At 36.1% G+C, this 16,297-nt stretch overlaps 1 protein-coding gene across 1 annotated transcript; it reads left to right on the forward strand.

The window, feature by feature from the left end:
* On the forward strand, positions 4,672-16,297 carry LOC109230165 (importin-5-like). The gene is made up of 20 exons (XM_019395690.1): positions 4,672-6,066; positions 7,993-8,196; positions 8,930-9,034; positions 9,131-9,196; positions 9,282-9,446; positions 9,804-9,878; positions 9,959-10,113; positions 11,219-11,354; positions 11,441-11,510; positions 11,617-11,744; positions 11,860-11,916; positions 12,783-12,968; positions 13,092-13,184; positions 13,292-13,377; positions 13,459-13,525; positions 13,615-13,681; positions 13,803-13,939; positions 14,469-14,560; positions 15,228-15,294; positions 15,721-16,297. The coding sequence occupies exons 1-20, from the start codon at positions 4,852-4,854 to the stop codon at positions 15,883-15,885; spliced, it is 3,336 nt and encodes a 1,111-aa protein (XP_019251235.1). The 5' UTR covers positions 4,672-4,851; the 3' UTR covers positions 15,886-16,297.

Below are 16,297 nucleotides of genomic sequence, written 5' to 3' on the forward strand. Positions count from 1 at the left end.
CTAATGATAATATAGATTATGAACAATTACAAGAAGATTTTGGAATAGAAGATAATGAATTAGGAATGGAAGATGAGATACCAGCTACACCTACTAGTGCTGGAGCTGGTAGTGTTGGAGTTGGAGTTGCTACAAGGGGTGGTGGCCGTGGCACTAGTGGTAGACCACCTGTGGCTCCGACTACTAATCGTAGAGAAAGAAGTAAGGTTTGGAATTTTTTTGAAATAATAGAAGGTACTGATAGAGTTAAATGCAAACTTTGTAAATGTGATTTTAAACATTTAACTGGAGGAAATTTAGGGGGGACTGGGACGCTTAGTAGACATATGAGAACTGAGCATCCCATAGAATGGGGCGCTGATGGTGATGGAAATCAAACAACTATTAACCCTTCTACTGGAGGTCTAGTGAAATATGATAAAATGAAGGATCGTGAGGAGTTAGCAAAAATGATTGCTTTGGGATGTCGACCTTTTTCTTTTGCTTCTTCATCATATCTTATTATGTATATTCAAAGGATTTACAATCCTTTATTTAAAGGTATCCCTAGAAGTACTTGTAGAGCTGATATCTTTAGACTTCATGGACAATATCAAACATACATACGTTATTTGTTTAGCCACCTTCCTTGTAGAGTTTCTCTAACTTCTGATATTGGCCATGCTGTTAATGAAAATGATTATTTGACAATTACATGCCATTGGATAGATGATACTACTTGTATGCAAAAACGTATTATCGCTTTTAGATATGATGAAGATCATAGTCATACTGCTGCGTTTATAAGTAGTACTATTTGTGAAGTAGTTGAATTTTATAATCTAAAGCAAAAAGTATTGTGTATGTCTTTTGATAATGCTTCTAACAATGATGCCGCAATTTCAATATTAAAACTGCATTTGCATCCACCTCTTGATGAAATTTTTCATGTTACGTGTGCATGTCATGTTTATAATTTAATTGTTAAAAGTGGCCTTGATTTATTTTCAATTGAGATTACTCATGTTAGAAGAGCAGTTGGTGTTATTCAAGGAAATAATAGACAATCTAGAATAAAGGAATTTAAGAATAAGTGTGTCCAGTATAACCTTAAACCCAGATTCATGCCAGACGAAATTGTTACTAGATGGAATTATACACATATATTTTTAGAATGTTGCTACAAATATAGATTCCCAATAACTGAAGTTGCTAATGCGCATTGTACTGATCCAAACCGTATGTTAACAACTAGTACTTGGGAGGTCATTAATGACGTTGTTAAATTTTTACATAAATTTTATACAGCTACTGTTGAGTTTTCTGGAGCATATTACCCTACTGTTACTATGGCTTTAGTACATATAGCTGAAATTTCTTTTCTACTCTTTGAATTTAAGAAGAAAGAACAATATAAGGATGTCGTGAAAAAAATGCAAGCAAAATTCAAAAAATATTTCTTTCCAATTTCTCCGATTTACTTATTTGGTGCTGTTTTAAATCCTTCTATTAAGATGTCTGATTGTCACCAATTAACGAATGCTTTACATACTTATATGGAGATTGGACCAACTGAAACCCCAGATTTATATATTTTTATGAACAAGTTAAATGATTATTTACAACAATTATATAATTATTATGCAAATGTAATTGATGATGCTGCTCGTGCTGTAGGCAATGTTAATCCCACTATGCACTGTACCACTTCTGCTACTGTGGATGATGAAGAAGGCCTTGATAGTTTTAATATTTTTTCTATATTTTCTAACACTCAAACCAGTAGCAGGAACATTGATGAACTTCAATTCTACTTGCAGAAGCAAAAAGAGCATCGCACAAAGGAATTTTCACCGTTGGGATGGTGGCATGAGAATGGAAAGCAATTTCCTGTTCTTTTCGCTATGGCTCGGGACGTGCTGAATGTGCCAATTTCTACTGTTGCATCGGAGAGTGCATTTAGCCAAGCAAGACAACAACTTGGAGACACCCGTCACTCATTGGGAAGCAATGCTTTGGAAGTTTTAGTATGTTTCAGAGATTGGAATAGATCGGAACGAAGAAATCAAGGACGTGAAAATGTTGATAGCCCAGAAGATGAGGAACTTGGAGATATATTAACACATGGTAACCCATCCGAATTTAACACTCCAGAATAAGGTCACTCAGTTCATATTGATTATGAAGAACTTACTAAGGCAATGCAAAGCCTTTGAATTTACTCATTTTTGGTTAATTTACTTGTTGTTAAATGTAAACCTTTCAATTTACAAGTTTGAATTTTGAAATAAATGTAGCACTTGCAATTTGTAAGTGCAATTTTTTTCCCATCTTCCTTGTATTCTTTATGTTAATACTTTGTATTAATATAACTTACAATAGTTATACAAAATAAAAAAAAATTAAAAAATACACTAAACCCGACCCGGCCCCCTCAACCCGTAACCCTTACGGTTCAATTTTTACCCGGATGAACCCGAACCCGTTAAGCCCAACCTGTAACCGGCCCGGACCGTAACCCGTACGGGTCCAAAAAATTAGCAACCCAGCCCGGCCCGGCCCACCCGTTTAACACCTATAATTGGAACATTCAAAAGTTCTAAGTCCAACCTTGAAATAATATCTTAAAAGATAAATTTATAAAAAAGTTTAAGAAATATTTGTAAATTACATCACAATAAGTATATTTATATATTAAATATATCTAAAATTTATATACATGTAAGGTCGGGTTGGTTTGGTTTCGGTTTGACTTTCTTTAGTTAAACCAAACCAAACCAATTATGGTCGGGTTTTTTCTCGAACACCAAACTAAATCAAACCAAACCATAGTTGGTTTTTTTCTCTCGATTTGACTCGAATTGTCGGGTTGGTGCGGTTTGTCGGTTTCCTTTGTACACCCCTAGAAATAACTTACCCCGAAATTATATAATGAAAATTAAATAATAACGAAATTACTTAAAGGATACATTTTTATTCATGTTCACTGGACCGAAAATTACTATTAAAATATGTGTTTGTGTAAATTATATAAATCGAGATAAAATTTTATTTTCAATTTTAACTTTGACTTTATTTAAAAAATTTAGAGAGGGCAAATGAATCTCATAAGTGGTATATATAAAAATAATACAAACAATTATGGTATAAGTAATCCCAGAATTATTAATCTCAAAATAAAAAATTATACAACAACAACAACAACGACCCAGTGAAATCTCACTAGTGGAGAAAATAAAAAAGGGAAAATTTCACATAAGAACAACTGGGCTCCCTACTTTTTAATTCTATAGCCCATATTTCAATTTACAATCAACTAGCCCAAAAATAATAGGCTAATACTCAAAATTCAACTCCAATAGGTTCTCGAAAGTACTATTTAATAAAAAAGATTGCTCAAGCTTTTAAGTTAACTTTCGAATTAGTAATTGTGACTCAATATTAGTTCAACAAACCAAATCCACTTGGATAGTGAAAATTAAATTTTTAACAAGCTTAAATATGTGGGTTTAAATTCCAAATTTGATTTCGTGAGAATTTTGGAGTGGGTATTATTTAAACTTGTTAGAAATAGTATAAGGAGGTTGTATATAAAATTTGAAGTCATCTAATAGAGATTTTGACTGGTTTTGAACAAGAATTGCAACTGAAAATCGTGGAAGAAGTTCGTCTACAGACGTTTGTATAAAGGTGTATAAAAGTGTATAATAGTGTATAAGATGTGTTTATACACTCATATACACTATTATACAAGATTATACAAAATTATACAAAAAACTGACTTCGTCTTCTTCCTTGCGTCTTTTCTGAAATTTAACTCAAATCTTGCTCAAATCTACTCCAAATCACTTCAAATTAAAATCATGAACTCCTTTTGATATTTGCAATCAATTGGAACAACACCCAATCCAAACAACTAACAAATTCAAAAAATCATATTTTCGAAAGCAAAGCTTTGAATGTCCTTTAATGGTGGATTTCTATTTTTCAATTTTCTTACATTACAACCAGGTGACACAAGGGGAGAAACACAAAATACTCGGCTCCTTGAAGCATATGTAGAAGATGTGAGAAAGAGAGTGAAAGCAATGGTTGTGAGAATACATATTTAACTCCATAGCTTTTAGAAGCAATGGTTATGAGAGCACAGATTTTGAATTTACCAATGCTTTCAAAATATTACAATATGGACTAGGTAGGGTAAAACTTAAAAACACGAGCCATTTTTTGTTATGATGTGAAGTCATGTGTATTTACTTGTAATTCTTTCGATAAAAAATTATACACCAAACATAAAATTAAATAATCTCATAATTTATACCGAAATTATAATTCCGTATATCACGAAGCAAATTATCCTAAAATTTGAACCCACAAAATATAAATCTGTTTATCTACCTTTTATTACAACCAAGACATTTTAATACCCCGATAGGCTTGAACCTGGTTCCTACTAATCATGATTCATGTCATGTCTGTCTGCTCTGTCAGCACAAGTTGTATTTTCTCCTATTTTCTTTTGTAAAATAAAAATAAATGAGGGAGAACCTTTTAGGACTATTTTTATTCTTTTATTTTTTAATGAAATAAAAAATTTAAAAACCAAAAACCCTCCTAATCCCCACTCTTTCTCTCTATTTCCACGAAGTCCAAAAAGAGTGCGCCAGTGTGTGTTTCACGAATCACGCCTCTCTATATATTCATAGCGACACACACTTCCCTCATCCCTTGTGTGTGAGAGAGAAAACAAAACCCCAATTTCACAAAACTCAAAACTCACCGCCACCTCCTTTCTTCTCCATAGCCATATCCACTCTCACACACACACACACACACACCCCTCTCTCTCTCTCTCTCTCTCGCTCATTCGCCATGGCTGCGGAGCAAGCTCAACTGGCTGCAATCCTCGGGCCAGATTCAGCACCCTTTGAAACCCTTATCTCTCATCTCATGTCCGCTTCCAACGAGCAACGGTCCCAAGCCGAGTCGATTTTCAATCTCATCAAGCAAAATGATCCGAATTCACTCGCTCTCAAGCTCGCCAACGTCCTCACCTCTTCCCCGCACCAGGAAGCCCGCGCCATGTCAACAATCCTCTTACGGAAGCTCCTCACGCGTGACGACTCGTTCATTTGGCCCAAACTCACCGAGTCGACTCAGTCGGGGATTAAAACTGTCCTCCTCACGTGCATCCAGCGGGAGGAATCGAAGTCTATTATAAAAAAGCTGTGCGATACTGTTTCTGAACTTGCCTCTTCGATTCTCCCCGAAAATCAGTGGCCTGAATTGTTGCCGTTTATGTTTCAGTGTGTTACTTCTGATTTACCTAAATTGCAGGAATCCGCGTTTTTGATATTGGCGTTGTTGGCACAGTATGTTGGGGAAATGTTAGTTCCGTATATTAAGGATTTACATTCAGTGTTTATGCAGACGCTGAATCATTCGCCCAATCCTGATGTGAGGATTGCGGGATTGAGTGCTGTGATTAATTTTATTCAGTGTTTATCGAGCTCGAATGATAGGGATAGGTTTCAGGATCTGTTGCCTGCGATGATGAAGACGCTGACCGAGGCGTTGAACAGTGGGCAGGAGGCGACTGCCCAGGAGGCGTTGGAGTTGTTGATTGAATTGGCGGGTACTGAGCCTAGGTTTTTGAGGAGACAACTTGTTGATGTGGTGGGCGCAATGTTGCAAGTAGCCGAGGCGGAGAATTTAGAAGAGGGGACAAGGCATTTGGCGATTGAGTTTGTGATTACGTTGGCTGAGGCGAGGGAAAGAGCGCCTGGAATGATGAGGAAATTGCCGCAGTTTATTAGTAGGTTGTTTGCTATTTTAATGAAGATGTTGCTCGATATCGAGGATGACCCCGTCTGGCATAGTGCTGAAGTTGAGCATGAGGATGCAGGGGAGACGAGTAATTACAGTGTTGGTCAGGAGTGTTTGGACCGTTTGGCGATTGCATTGGGCGGTAGTACTATTGTTCCTGTTGCATCGGAGCAGTTGCCTCCTTACTTGGCTGCTCCCGAGTGGCAAAAGCACCATGCTGCACTCGTTGCACTTGCTCAGATTGCTGAAGGTTGCACAAAGGTACTAATGAATTTTCTATTTCATTTGTCTTTGTACTTTGTTAGCACTTTTACTTTAGGTCTATATGTCACTAGAAATTATAAAAAACTTCTAGTACATTTTATTTTTATATTGTATAATGTTGGCCTGAGATGTGTTTATATGGAGTAACTTGGTCGGTGAGGGTTCATATAGCCGACCCAACTGTTTGGGCTTAGTCGTTGTATATGTCTTTATACCAGGGGCGGCCCGACGAATTTTGTGGCCTAAAGCCGAACTTTTTAAGGGGCCTTAACTTTTTTTTTTATTATTTATTTGAAGTCTATTTTTTTTTAACTTTTCTTAGATACAAAGTTATTAATGATTTTCTTATAATCAGTAAGTCCTAATAAGTATTTCTCAACTAACAATATAGCTAATTCATTTACCTTTCTTGTGACATTGTTGTTCTTAGGTAAGATTTTATCAATTTTAATTTTGAAAACTTCTTTCAGCTGAAGCAACTGTGACATGAGTTATTAACATTATTCCATAAGAAATTTAAGCATTTGAAAAAAAATTAAATCTTTTTATTTGATTAAATGTATCAATTAAACCGTTATCTTCTAATTGTACTATTTTCCTTAATCCTTTTAATTCAGAAATTTATTTTTGAACCATCAATATCGAATTGATTATTGTGCTTTAATTAAGGCAATATTTTTTCAAATTTCCAAGATCTATAGTGCCAACTAGAAAATCAAAAATATTTTCATATGCTTTGAATTGTTCAAATCTATTTTGAAGTGAAAAAATAGCTTTGTCTATTATGTATAAAAGCAATCAACTCTAAAGGACCCTTCGAAAGATTTTGAGATTTCATTATCAACATTCACATCAAATTGTTACTTCCTATATATCATACGTTTCTTACGAAATTCGGGTTCGATATTTATTTCAAGTGCAATTTCCTTGGTAGAAATCATCGCAGTTGCAAATCATTCTTCTCTATATTTGTTAAAGAAAGAAATCAAACTTTTTCACTTTACAGAATTTTTTTTAAACTTATACATAGTCTATTAAAATGTAATATAAAATGGGGCCTCCACAAATATGGGGCCTAAAGTGGTTGCTTTACTTGCTTTATGGAAGGGCCGCCCCTGCTTTATACTCTCTTAGTTCCATTTTATGCGAGATTTTAATATGTCAAGTTAACTTGTATATCATATTAATGATAGAGCAAGAACCTGTTAAAGTAAATATTTGTTTGATAGTGTAAAAGTTAATTTATGTAGTGTACTTTTACATATATTGCTGAAGTTGTAAAAGTTGTTTATAAATGGTATTGTGTCAAATACTTTGGGACATTCTGGAAAGGGTAGGACAGAGGGAGTAGTTATTAAGAGTGAGTTCTGATGACTGTAGACCCATCTATGTTGAACATCATAGTGAAGATGGTGCTTTTTGATGGCTAGTTACTTGCTACTATAGCACAGCTGAATCGGTTACTGATCCTCATTGGTCGTTTTGGTTATTTTCACGAGAGTTAGCTAGCTGGTGTTTTTTGGACTAGTATTGGTTTTTAAACAGTGCCGTGCTGCCAATCATGCAAGTATATTTATGTATGAGTTGAAGACACTTTACTCAGCAATCTGTCTGAATTCTGTCTGTTTGTCAATTTAAGAGCCCGTTTGGATAGGCTTGTTTTAAGTGACTTTTAAGCCAAAATAGCTTTTAAGCCATACGTTAGGAATTCTAACTTTTGGCTTTTGGCTTGTTTTTGTCATTTTAGCTTAAAAACAAGTGCTTAAAAGCACTTTTTTACTTTATCCAAACACTACAAAATAGCTTAAAAGCTATATTAGCTTAAAAGCACTTAAAACAAGCCAATCAAAACGGGCTCTAAGTCTTGCTTATTTGCTTTGCTGGTTGATTTTATTTCCGTGGCTTTTTGTTCACCTGTGATAGGTGATGATTAAGAATTTGGAGCAAGTGGTAAACATGGTTTTGAGCTGTTTCCAAGATCCTCATCCTCGAGTGAGGTGGGCAGCTATTAATGCAATTGGCCAGTTGTCAACTGACTTGGGGCCAGATTTGCAAGTGCAATACCACAGCAGAGTACTGCCGGCATTGGCATCAGCTATGGACGATTTCCAAAATCCACGAGTACAGGTGTGTCCTAGTGCTATTGGAACCCTTTATAGATGTTGTACCTTTGCGAAATGCTCCTTTTAAACAGTAGCAGAAGATAATGCTTAATAAAGGAGAGCTGATGGCTTAACTTTTTTACAGTATTGGTTTCATCCCTTTAGGATTTTTAATTATTGATTGCTGTCATCTGAAGAAACAAGAAGAACACACTGCAAATAAAGGATATATACATATACACCAATTAGTTGAGATTATGATGTAGCTGTTTTTATTTGTACACTTACACTAGGTCAGAAGTTTCATTCCCCATTTTTTAAACGTACCTCTTGTTTTTGGAGAACCCTTAATTTGCCTTAAGGTAAAATTAATATTGATGAAATGAAACAGGTGTGAAAAGAGCGGAGCCGACACTTAGATTGAACCCAACGTAACTTGGATTGAGGTTTAGCTGATTGTTGTCACTTGTGGGAAGCATGATAAATTGCTTTTTTTTTTTTTTAATAATATGTGACTATACTTGATTAATAATTAGGGGTAGCGAATGTTTTCAGTACCTGATTAATCATTGGTGATGGTAAGTTTTTGTAACTTCAAAAGTGTTCTTCTGCTTCCACTTTTTTTGGGAACTAGTCTGCACTTAACTATCATATACGTTACTGTTGGTTATGGTGCTTATGCATGTTATTGCTTGGTTTGGTTGTCAATGCAGTTAATTATTGTTTTTGCTTTTTGTTTTCTTTTGCTTTATTCACAGGCACATGCTGCATCAGCTGTCCTCAACTTCAGTGAGAATTGCACACCAGAAATTTTGACACCTTACTTAGATGGAATTGTTAGCAAACTGCTTGTACTTCTGCAGGTACTCTACAAGATAGCATAATGGTGTCTTATTTTTTAGTACTGACAAATGATGCTCATGGTTTCTTTCTGCTCTTTGCTATTGTCTGAAATGCAGAACGGCAAACAAATGGTGCAAGAAGGAGCATTAACTGCTTTGGCTTCGGTGGCTGATTCATCCCAGGTATTAACTTGTTACAGTTTTTCTGATACCATTATATTTTTATTTCCATATTGGACTGCAATGGTTAATAAATTACATTCAACAGGAGAACTTCCAGAAGTACTATGACGCTGTAATGCCATATTTGAAAACAATCTTGGTAAACGCGAATGATAAATCTAACCGCATGCTTCGAGCCAAAGCCATGGAGTGCATAAGCTTGGTTGGGATGGCTGTTGGCAAGGACAAATTCAGAGATGATGCTAAGCAGGTCAGTATGACAATAGAGAACAATTTGCCCAGTTTTAATGAGTGAGATTTTAGTTTAACTTAGCTAAAGATAGAGCATAATGGAAGATAAAGATCCATATAGGTGATACCTACTAGTTGGGAATAGGATTTATACTAGGTAGAGAACTTTCATTATTATTATTATTATTATTATTATTATTATTATTATTATTATTATTAATATTTATAAAAATATTTATCTTTTTTTGCTTTCACTTTTACTTTATTTCGGGAATGATCATATCGCCGACCCCAACTTGTTTGGGACTGAGGCGTAGTTGTTGTTGTTGTATTGTAGATATCAATGCCCTTACATGAAACTTTATTATCTTTACAGGTTATGGAAGTGCTTATGTCATTACAAGGATCGCAAATGGAGACGGATGACCCTACTACTAGTTATATGTTGCAGGTTTGGGTGCATTCCTTGAATCCGAAGACACAGGAACTTATTTGAACACCGTCATCACTACATTCTTGATTTCATTGTAGGCATGGGCCAGGCTTTGCAAGTGCTTGGGACAGGATTTCCTTCCTTACATGAGTGTAGTCATGCCTCCTTTATTACAGTCTGCTCAACTAAAGCCCGATGTGACAATATCATCTGCAGATTCAGACAATGAACTTGATGAATCAGATGATGATAGGTAATATTTTCTCAATGAAGTTTACACTTATACCTTTAACTGGAAGTTCCTTGCTGATTGGGTTCGTCTCAGCTGGTGTTACTTGTCAATTTGTGTTTTGTGTTTTGTAGAAATCTGTTGGTAAAAAATATAAAATTGGTGAAATATGCTGATCAGACTTGGGTTAAACTGTTAATGGCAGGAAACAGTAGAAAACCTTGTAAAAAAGTTACTAAAAATTGAAACCTTCAGAATTCCAAATAAATTGCTATATTTTATTCTTTGATTTAAAATAACAGCAATAATACATCACAATGTATTGACTTCAGTCTAAGGAAATTGTTGTCAAGTTTTAGTGGAGTACGTTTCCACATCTTTCGTATGCCATTCTGCAGATGCCCAGCATAACTTCATGAGTCGGAAGGAAATGATCATTCTTTGTGACTAGAGTTTTCTCTGGGTGAAGAAAAATTATAAATTTTGTTTGATTTTGGGTTCTTAAGTTGCATTTCAAATAGATCAATGCCCGACATAGTATTTATCATGATAAATTATTTAAAGTAAATATTGTTTTTCCTTCTGAAACATAAGAAAATGAAATGCGCATTCTGTCCAGAGGGAGAGCATTTTCATTTACATCCATATAACTTGAATAATAAGAGTGTAAAAAATAACTAAATGGAAGGACTCATGTTTTTAAGGAGGTTGCGAAACTCTCTAATTATAGATTAGTTTTGGGATACTAAACGTGTATATGAATCTGCAAAAGCATTGAGAAATTCATAGAAATAAAGAAAATAAAAATGAAAGAACACATAGATGGGGCAGGGCAGAAAAGGGCAAATTCCTGAAAAATGCTGAACAGGGCAGGCGGGGTGAGTTAAAACTTTAGTGGGTTAGGGCTTGCCGGCCATGCCCTGGCCCATTTGCATCCCTACTTGATACAATTTAATTAAGAGGATAATAACTTCATTCTTACATTCAAAAGTTCTGATATGCAACAAACTTAGCTGTATATTCTAAACGTTTATGACCCGTTCTCATTTTTTGTTCTTATGGATTTATGAATTATATTGGCTCTCTTTTGGAGTTCCGTCAGATCTTAGTTAAGATTCATATCTTGCAGTATGGAGACCATTACTCTTGGGGATAAAAGAATAGGCATCAAGACAAGCGTCTTAGAGGAGAAGGCTACAGCTTGTAATATGCTATGCTGCTATGCTGATGAGCTAAAGGAAGGTTTCTACCCATGGATTGATCAGGTTGGCATTAATAATCACTTGTATATTCTTTATACATGCTGTTGTGTAAAATCCCACTTAACAAGGGACATTAATGCATTAAATAGGTTGCTCCGACGTTAGTTCCACTTCTCAAATTCTATTTCCATGAGGAAGTAAGGAAAGCGGCGGTGTCAGGTGAGGTTTCTTCCTTTTCTCTACCTTTCTTTGGTTTTTCGTAGCTCTCCAATTATTGATTTTCTTTTGGATGAAGACTGATATTTTATTTTATTTTGGCTTATAGCAATGCCGGAGCTGTTACGTTCTGCTAAACTGGCTGTAGAGAAAGGGATTGCTCAGGGCCGAAATGAATCCTATGTCAAGCAATTATCCGACTACATTATACCAGCTTTGATTGAAGCTTTGCATAAGGTTGGCCTCTCTAGTTATTTGATGTTGTTATGGTGTTCTTTCTTCTGTAGAAAGTGATTATGGTACCTGTGTTGGGATAGGAAGTTTCTGACATTTCGGTTGCAATCTCGTGCAGGAGCCTGATACAGAAATATGTGCAAGTATGTTAGATGCAATTAATGAGTGTGTGCAGGTTGGTTAATCTTTTAAGATTTTTTGTTTCTTTTGATGATATGTTAACCATTATAAGCTTATTTTTTTCTTTTAAGACTATTTCCTTTTAAGTTAACAGTATGATGAGAAAATTAGCCTCTGCAGCATCCGTTGTTGTGTGGTTTGTTATGTGGCCTTTTATGTTTACTTTTTGAGTCATTTAAGTTCTTTCTTTTGCCTTGATTAGATGTAGCTAATGAGTAACGGCACTCACATTGGAAATTAGAGATTGATTTATATGCAATAAATACTGCAGCATGCATGATTAGTTATCTTGTTAAATACCCTTTGTGCATGGAGTCACCTAATTCACATTCTAATTCTACAGAAGCACCTTGATCGAAAACTCAGTGCAACCGGCAAATGTAACAGTTTTTTCAACTTGATGTCAGATTGACTGGAAAAAGAGGATCTTTAATCAGAGAGCCTCTCTGCCCTCAGCCCCCACTCCCCCAAAAAACAAATCTAGGCAGCTTACTGGCCGTTAGGCTATGACATGGAATGTTTCATTAGGCTTAGTCACTTATCAAATAAATTGTTACATTAGTTTAGTCAAAGCTAGAAGCGGGGGTGGTAGCTTAGTAGCTGAAAATATGTCAGAGCAGTAACAATATGCCTGTAAAATTAATATTAGTGATATCTATTGAAGAAAAGTGGATTGGAGACAGAGTAAGACATGAGGGAGAACTAGAGCTTGATTTCTAGAAGTAATTACTAGAAACTTGTCAAATGGCCTTTGCACTTGCACAAGGCTTAATGTATATTTCAGTATGTGATTCTGTCAGAATTCTATGCGGGGCATAGACGTTTAATCTTATTAAAGATCCTCTTTTGCTGTTTTTTCAGATCTCTGGACCACTCCTGGATGAAGGTCAGGTCCGAAGCATTGTGGAAGAGATAAAGCAGGTCATCACAGCCAGTTCAAGTCGAAAACGAGAACGTGCAGAGAGGGCCAAAGCTGAAGACTTTGATGCCGAGGAAAATGAGTTGCTAAGGGAGGAAAATGAGCAAGAAGAAGAAGTTTTTGACCAAGTATGCTTTTAACATAAGATTGAAGTTTATAGATGAGTTAGAGTGGTGTATCTTGATACATATCTCAAACCTTGGAATCTATTATATGTCTTTCTGGCGAATCTCATTATCTCTTTTGATTAGGTTGGTGAAATATTGGGCACACTTATCAAGACATTCAAGGCAGCCTTCTTGCCTTTCTTTGACGAACTTTCATCATATATCATGCCTATGTGGGTAAGGATCACCTCATGTTATTTGATACAACTCTGTCTTTTATGCTGTTTGCATCTTCGTTATATAACGCTTTTTTCTCCGTCATTTCCTCACTTGCATCCATCAAGGGCAAGGATAAAACAGCTGAAGAAAGGAGGATAGCAATTTGTATCTTTGATGACGTTGCAGAGCAGTGCCGTGAAGCAGCTTTAAAGTACGTCTATAGCTTTGTCTTAAAATTGAGCTGCTAGTACTCTTAAGTGTTAGATCTGACTGTTTTTCATGTGCAAAATAGGTACTATGACACATATCTGCCTTTCCTTTTGGAAGCATGCAATGACGAAAGTCCGGATGTCCGGCAGGTTTGTATAATGTTTATTGGCTGTAGCATTTTCCAGACAAGTTGCACATGCTGTTATATCTAACTGAATCCAAATAATGTTTTGTTCAGGCTGCTGTGTATGGACTTGGTGTATGTGCAGAATATGGGGGTTCTGTTTTCAAACCTCTTGTTGGAGGTATGATATAGTTGACTGTTTTTTGAAACTGTTCCTCTTTTACTTTTTTGCTCGGATTATTCAAGTGAGATGGGAGTACCGTGTTCTTATCTTGATTACATTTATGACCTTAATAATTCAGAGGCTCTGTCAAGGCTCAATGTCGTTATTAGGCATCCTAATGCTCTTCAACCTGAGAATGTAATGGCATATGATAATGCTGTTTCAGCAGTGGGGAAGATATGTCAATTTCATCGTGACAGTATTGACTCAGCCCAGGTATAGTATTCCGGAAATCCAAGCTTTTCTTTTGTTAGATATGCTGGTATATTTATCGCTACGATATTCTTGAGATGGAGCAATGAACTTTCAGTTCTTGCATCAAATATTAAGAGCATAATTATTACTTTTCTGATTTACTCCCGTGCTTGTAAGTTGTAACTCCTACCATTTTCATAATCCTACAGAGATGTAGTTACTTTCAAGACAAAATCATCGGCTCGGCTGTCAAAACATTTTCAATGAACAACTTCTTTTTTCGCTGGGCCGGGGGGGGGGGGGGGTCTAGATCAATCATCTGTTTTTCTTTCAATCTCTTTGTTCTTTAGCTTCTGCAAAAAAGTCAATTTATACTTTACTGAGTAGAAGTGTTCTTGTTTTGATTATTCTGTCCTTGATTTTGCATGTGCATACATGTCAAATATTTTCTAACCTATGTAACCTTTGCACGTAGAGAATTCATTTTCCTCTACTACTTGGTACTCTGTTATAATTTTGTCGAAGTTCTCATTTTTATGACTTTATGCAGGTTGTTCCTGCTTGGTTGAATTGCCTTCCTATAAAAGGTGACCTGATTGAGGCCAAGGTTGTTCATGACCAACTCTGTTCAATGGTTGAAAGGTATTATATGAATCTGCTTTAACTTTTGGCCTTTTTCTTACCTTTATAGATGGTGGAAGAATTTGGGCAACTTTTGTTTTGGTCTGTCAACCCATATGTTGTCTAATTACTTTCAGCAGTTGTTTATTGCTCCAAATACCCTGCATCAGCATCATTCATATAATTAGATGCCTGTGTGCAAATAAATTGCGCTGTTCCAGATCTGAGAATAACAAGCTATTTTTGCTATAACTAAAATAATAAGCTACTTTCAACGGGAGCTAAATATTTGAAGTAGCATCTCAAATTGTAACTTGTTTAGGAGGTTTGTAGAAGTCAAACTGGAACCTATGTGATATCATTTGGTTTATTATGGCTTCCATTAAGTTTGACGAAACATCTAAGGAAGAGCCTCTGTACGCCTTATTCCCAAGCTAGTTGGATTCAGTTATATGAATCCTCTCTATCCATTTTGCGCCATTTTGTATTCTGCATCAATATCATTCATGAAACATGCAATATAACAGTTGCATGTTTCTTTGATCTATGAGTGGTTGATCTGACTGAGTCACCATGACATGTTTCGACATTCACCAATCTGCTTTACTTAACTCAAACTTGCCGACATGTCATATGATATTTTAATGTTTCTTTAGTCTTTACATTTTACCTATTTTCCTGCTTGCAGGTCAGACCGAGAACTTCTGGGTCCTGACAATCAGTACCTTCCAAAAATTGTGTTGGTTTTTGCTGAGGTGAGTTACTAAAGCTTCTTGTTATAGGTTGAGTACTTGTAAAAAAGGTAGCAGTCCTAAACTAGATTCCCTATTTTGAACCAGTGGTTGGATCCACATTCGCAGTCAGTGCAATGTTTAGATTCTTTTTTGTTTCCTTTTTTCGGGCTGGGGTTGGGGGGTGGGGGAGGAGGTCTCTAATTTTGTTTTCTTTGGTGGTGAGAGGGGAAAGTAGGGAAGAGATGGGGAACAACCACTTACTCATCTCTTTATTCTGGGGTTCCAGCGGAACACTTTTCTTCTCTTCTTCTTTTTGGTTTTTCCCCTCTGTGTACCTTTAGATGGGTTGAATGATCAGCTAACATGATTGTCCTATGTTTCCTGTCATCTTACTGATTTTCATGTTGTAAGCGCCCTTGTGTAATTGCAAATATGCTTCTTCTGTAGGTTCTATGTGCCGGTAAGGACCTTGCTACAGAGCAAACCGCTAGTCGGATGATTAATCTGTTGAGGCAGCTTCAGCAAACATTACCACCAGCCACACTAGCCTCAACATGGTCTTCCTTGCAGCCTCAGCAGCAGATAGCACTGCAATCCATTTTATCATCGTAGTGGCATGGAGGATGACAATTTTCTCCAATGCAATGAAGCTGCTAGGCTGTAGCTTCGCGTGTGTCATATTTCATTCTTGATTCTTTCTCATAAAACATCATTCATTTGGGCTTTTTGAGGTCATGCATCAGCCTGTTATCACTTTGGTTGAAAGTGTGTGAGCAAAGGCGGAAAACCCTTCTGTTTTTGTAGAATGTGTATATTAGAAATGTTGCATTTGAGTCCTCCTGCAAGGGGGTAGGAGTGTCGGTGATTATGTTGAGAAGTTTTGTTTATCAAATGAGTTCTAAGCTCAAGGGTCGTCAGGGAGACGACTTTTGTCACAGTTTTGGTCGAGTCATCTTGTTCTTTACATTGTGGGGATGGTACAAGGATTAAATTATAAATGGTGATTCTTTGTTGCTTTGATGAA

This window comes from Nicotiana attenuata, chromosome 1, assembly GCF_001879085.1.
Source record: "Nicotiana attenuata strain UT chromosome 1, NIATTr2, whole genome shotgun sequence".
NCBI classification, from domain to species: domain Eukaryota; kingdom Viridiplantae; phylum Streptophyta; class Magnoliopsida; order Solanales; family Solanaceae; genus Nicotiana; species Nicotiana attenuata.

Bases quoted from the DNA above. Each gene is read 5' to 3' on its own strand.
- LOC109230165 (XM_019395690.1), top strand. From the start codon at position 4,852: ATGGCTGCGGAGCAAGCTCAACTGGCTGCAATCCTCGGGCCAGATTCA. The intron at 11,917-12,782 runs GTTGGTTAATCT...CTGTTTTTTCAG, and splicing joins CAATTAATGAGTGTGTGCAG to ATCTCTGGACCACTCCTGGA. The intron at 13,378-13,458 runs GTACGTCTATAG...TGTGCAAAATAG, and splicing joins TGCCGTGAAGCAGCTTTAAA to GTACTATGACACATATCTGC.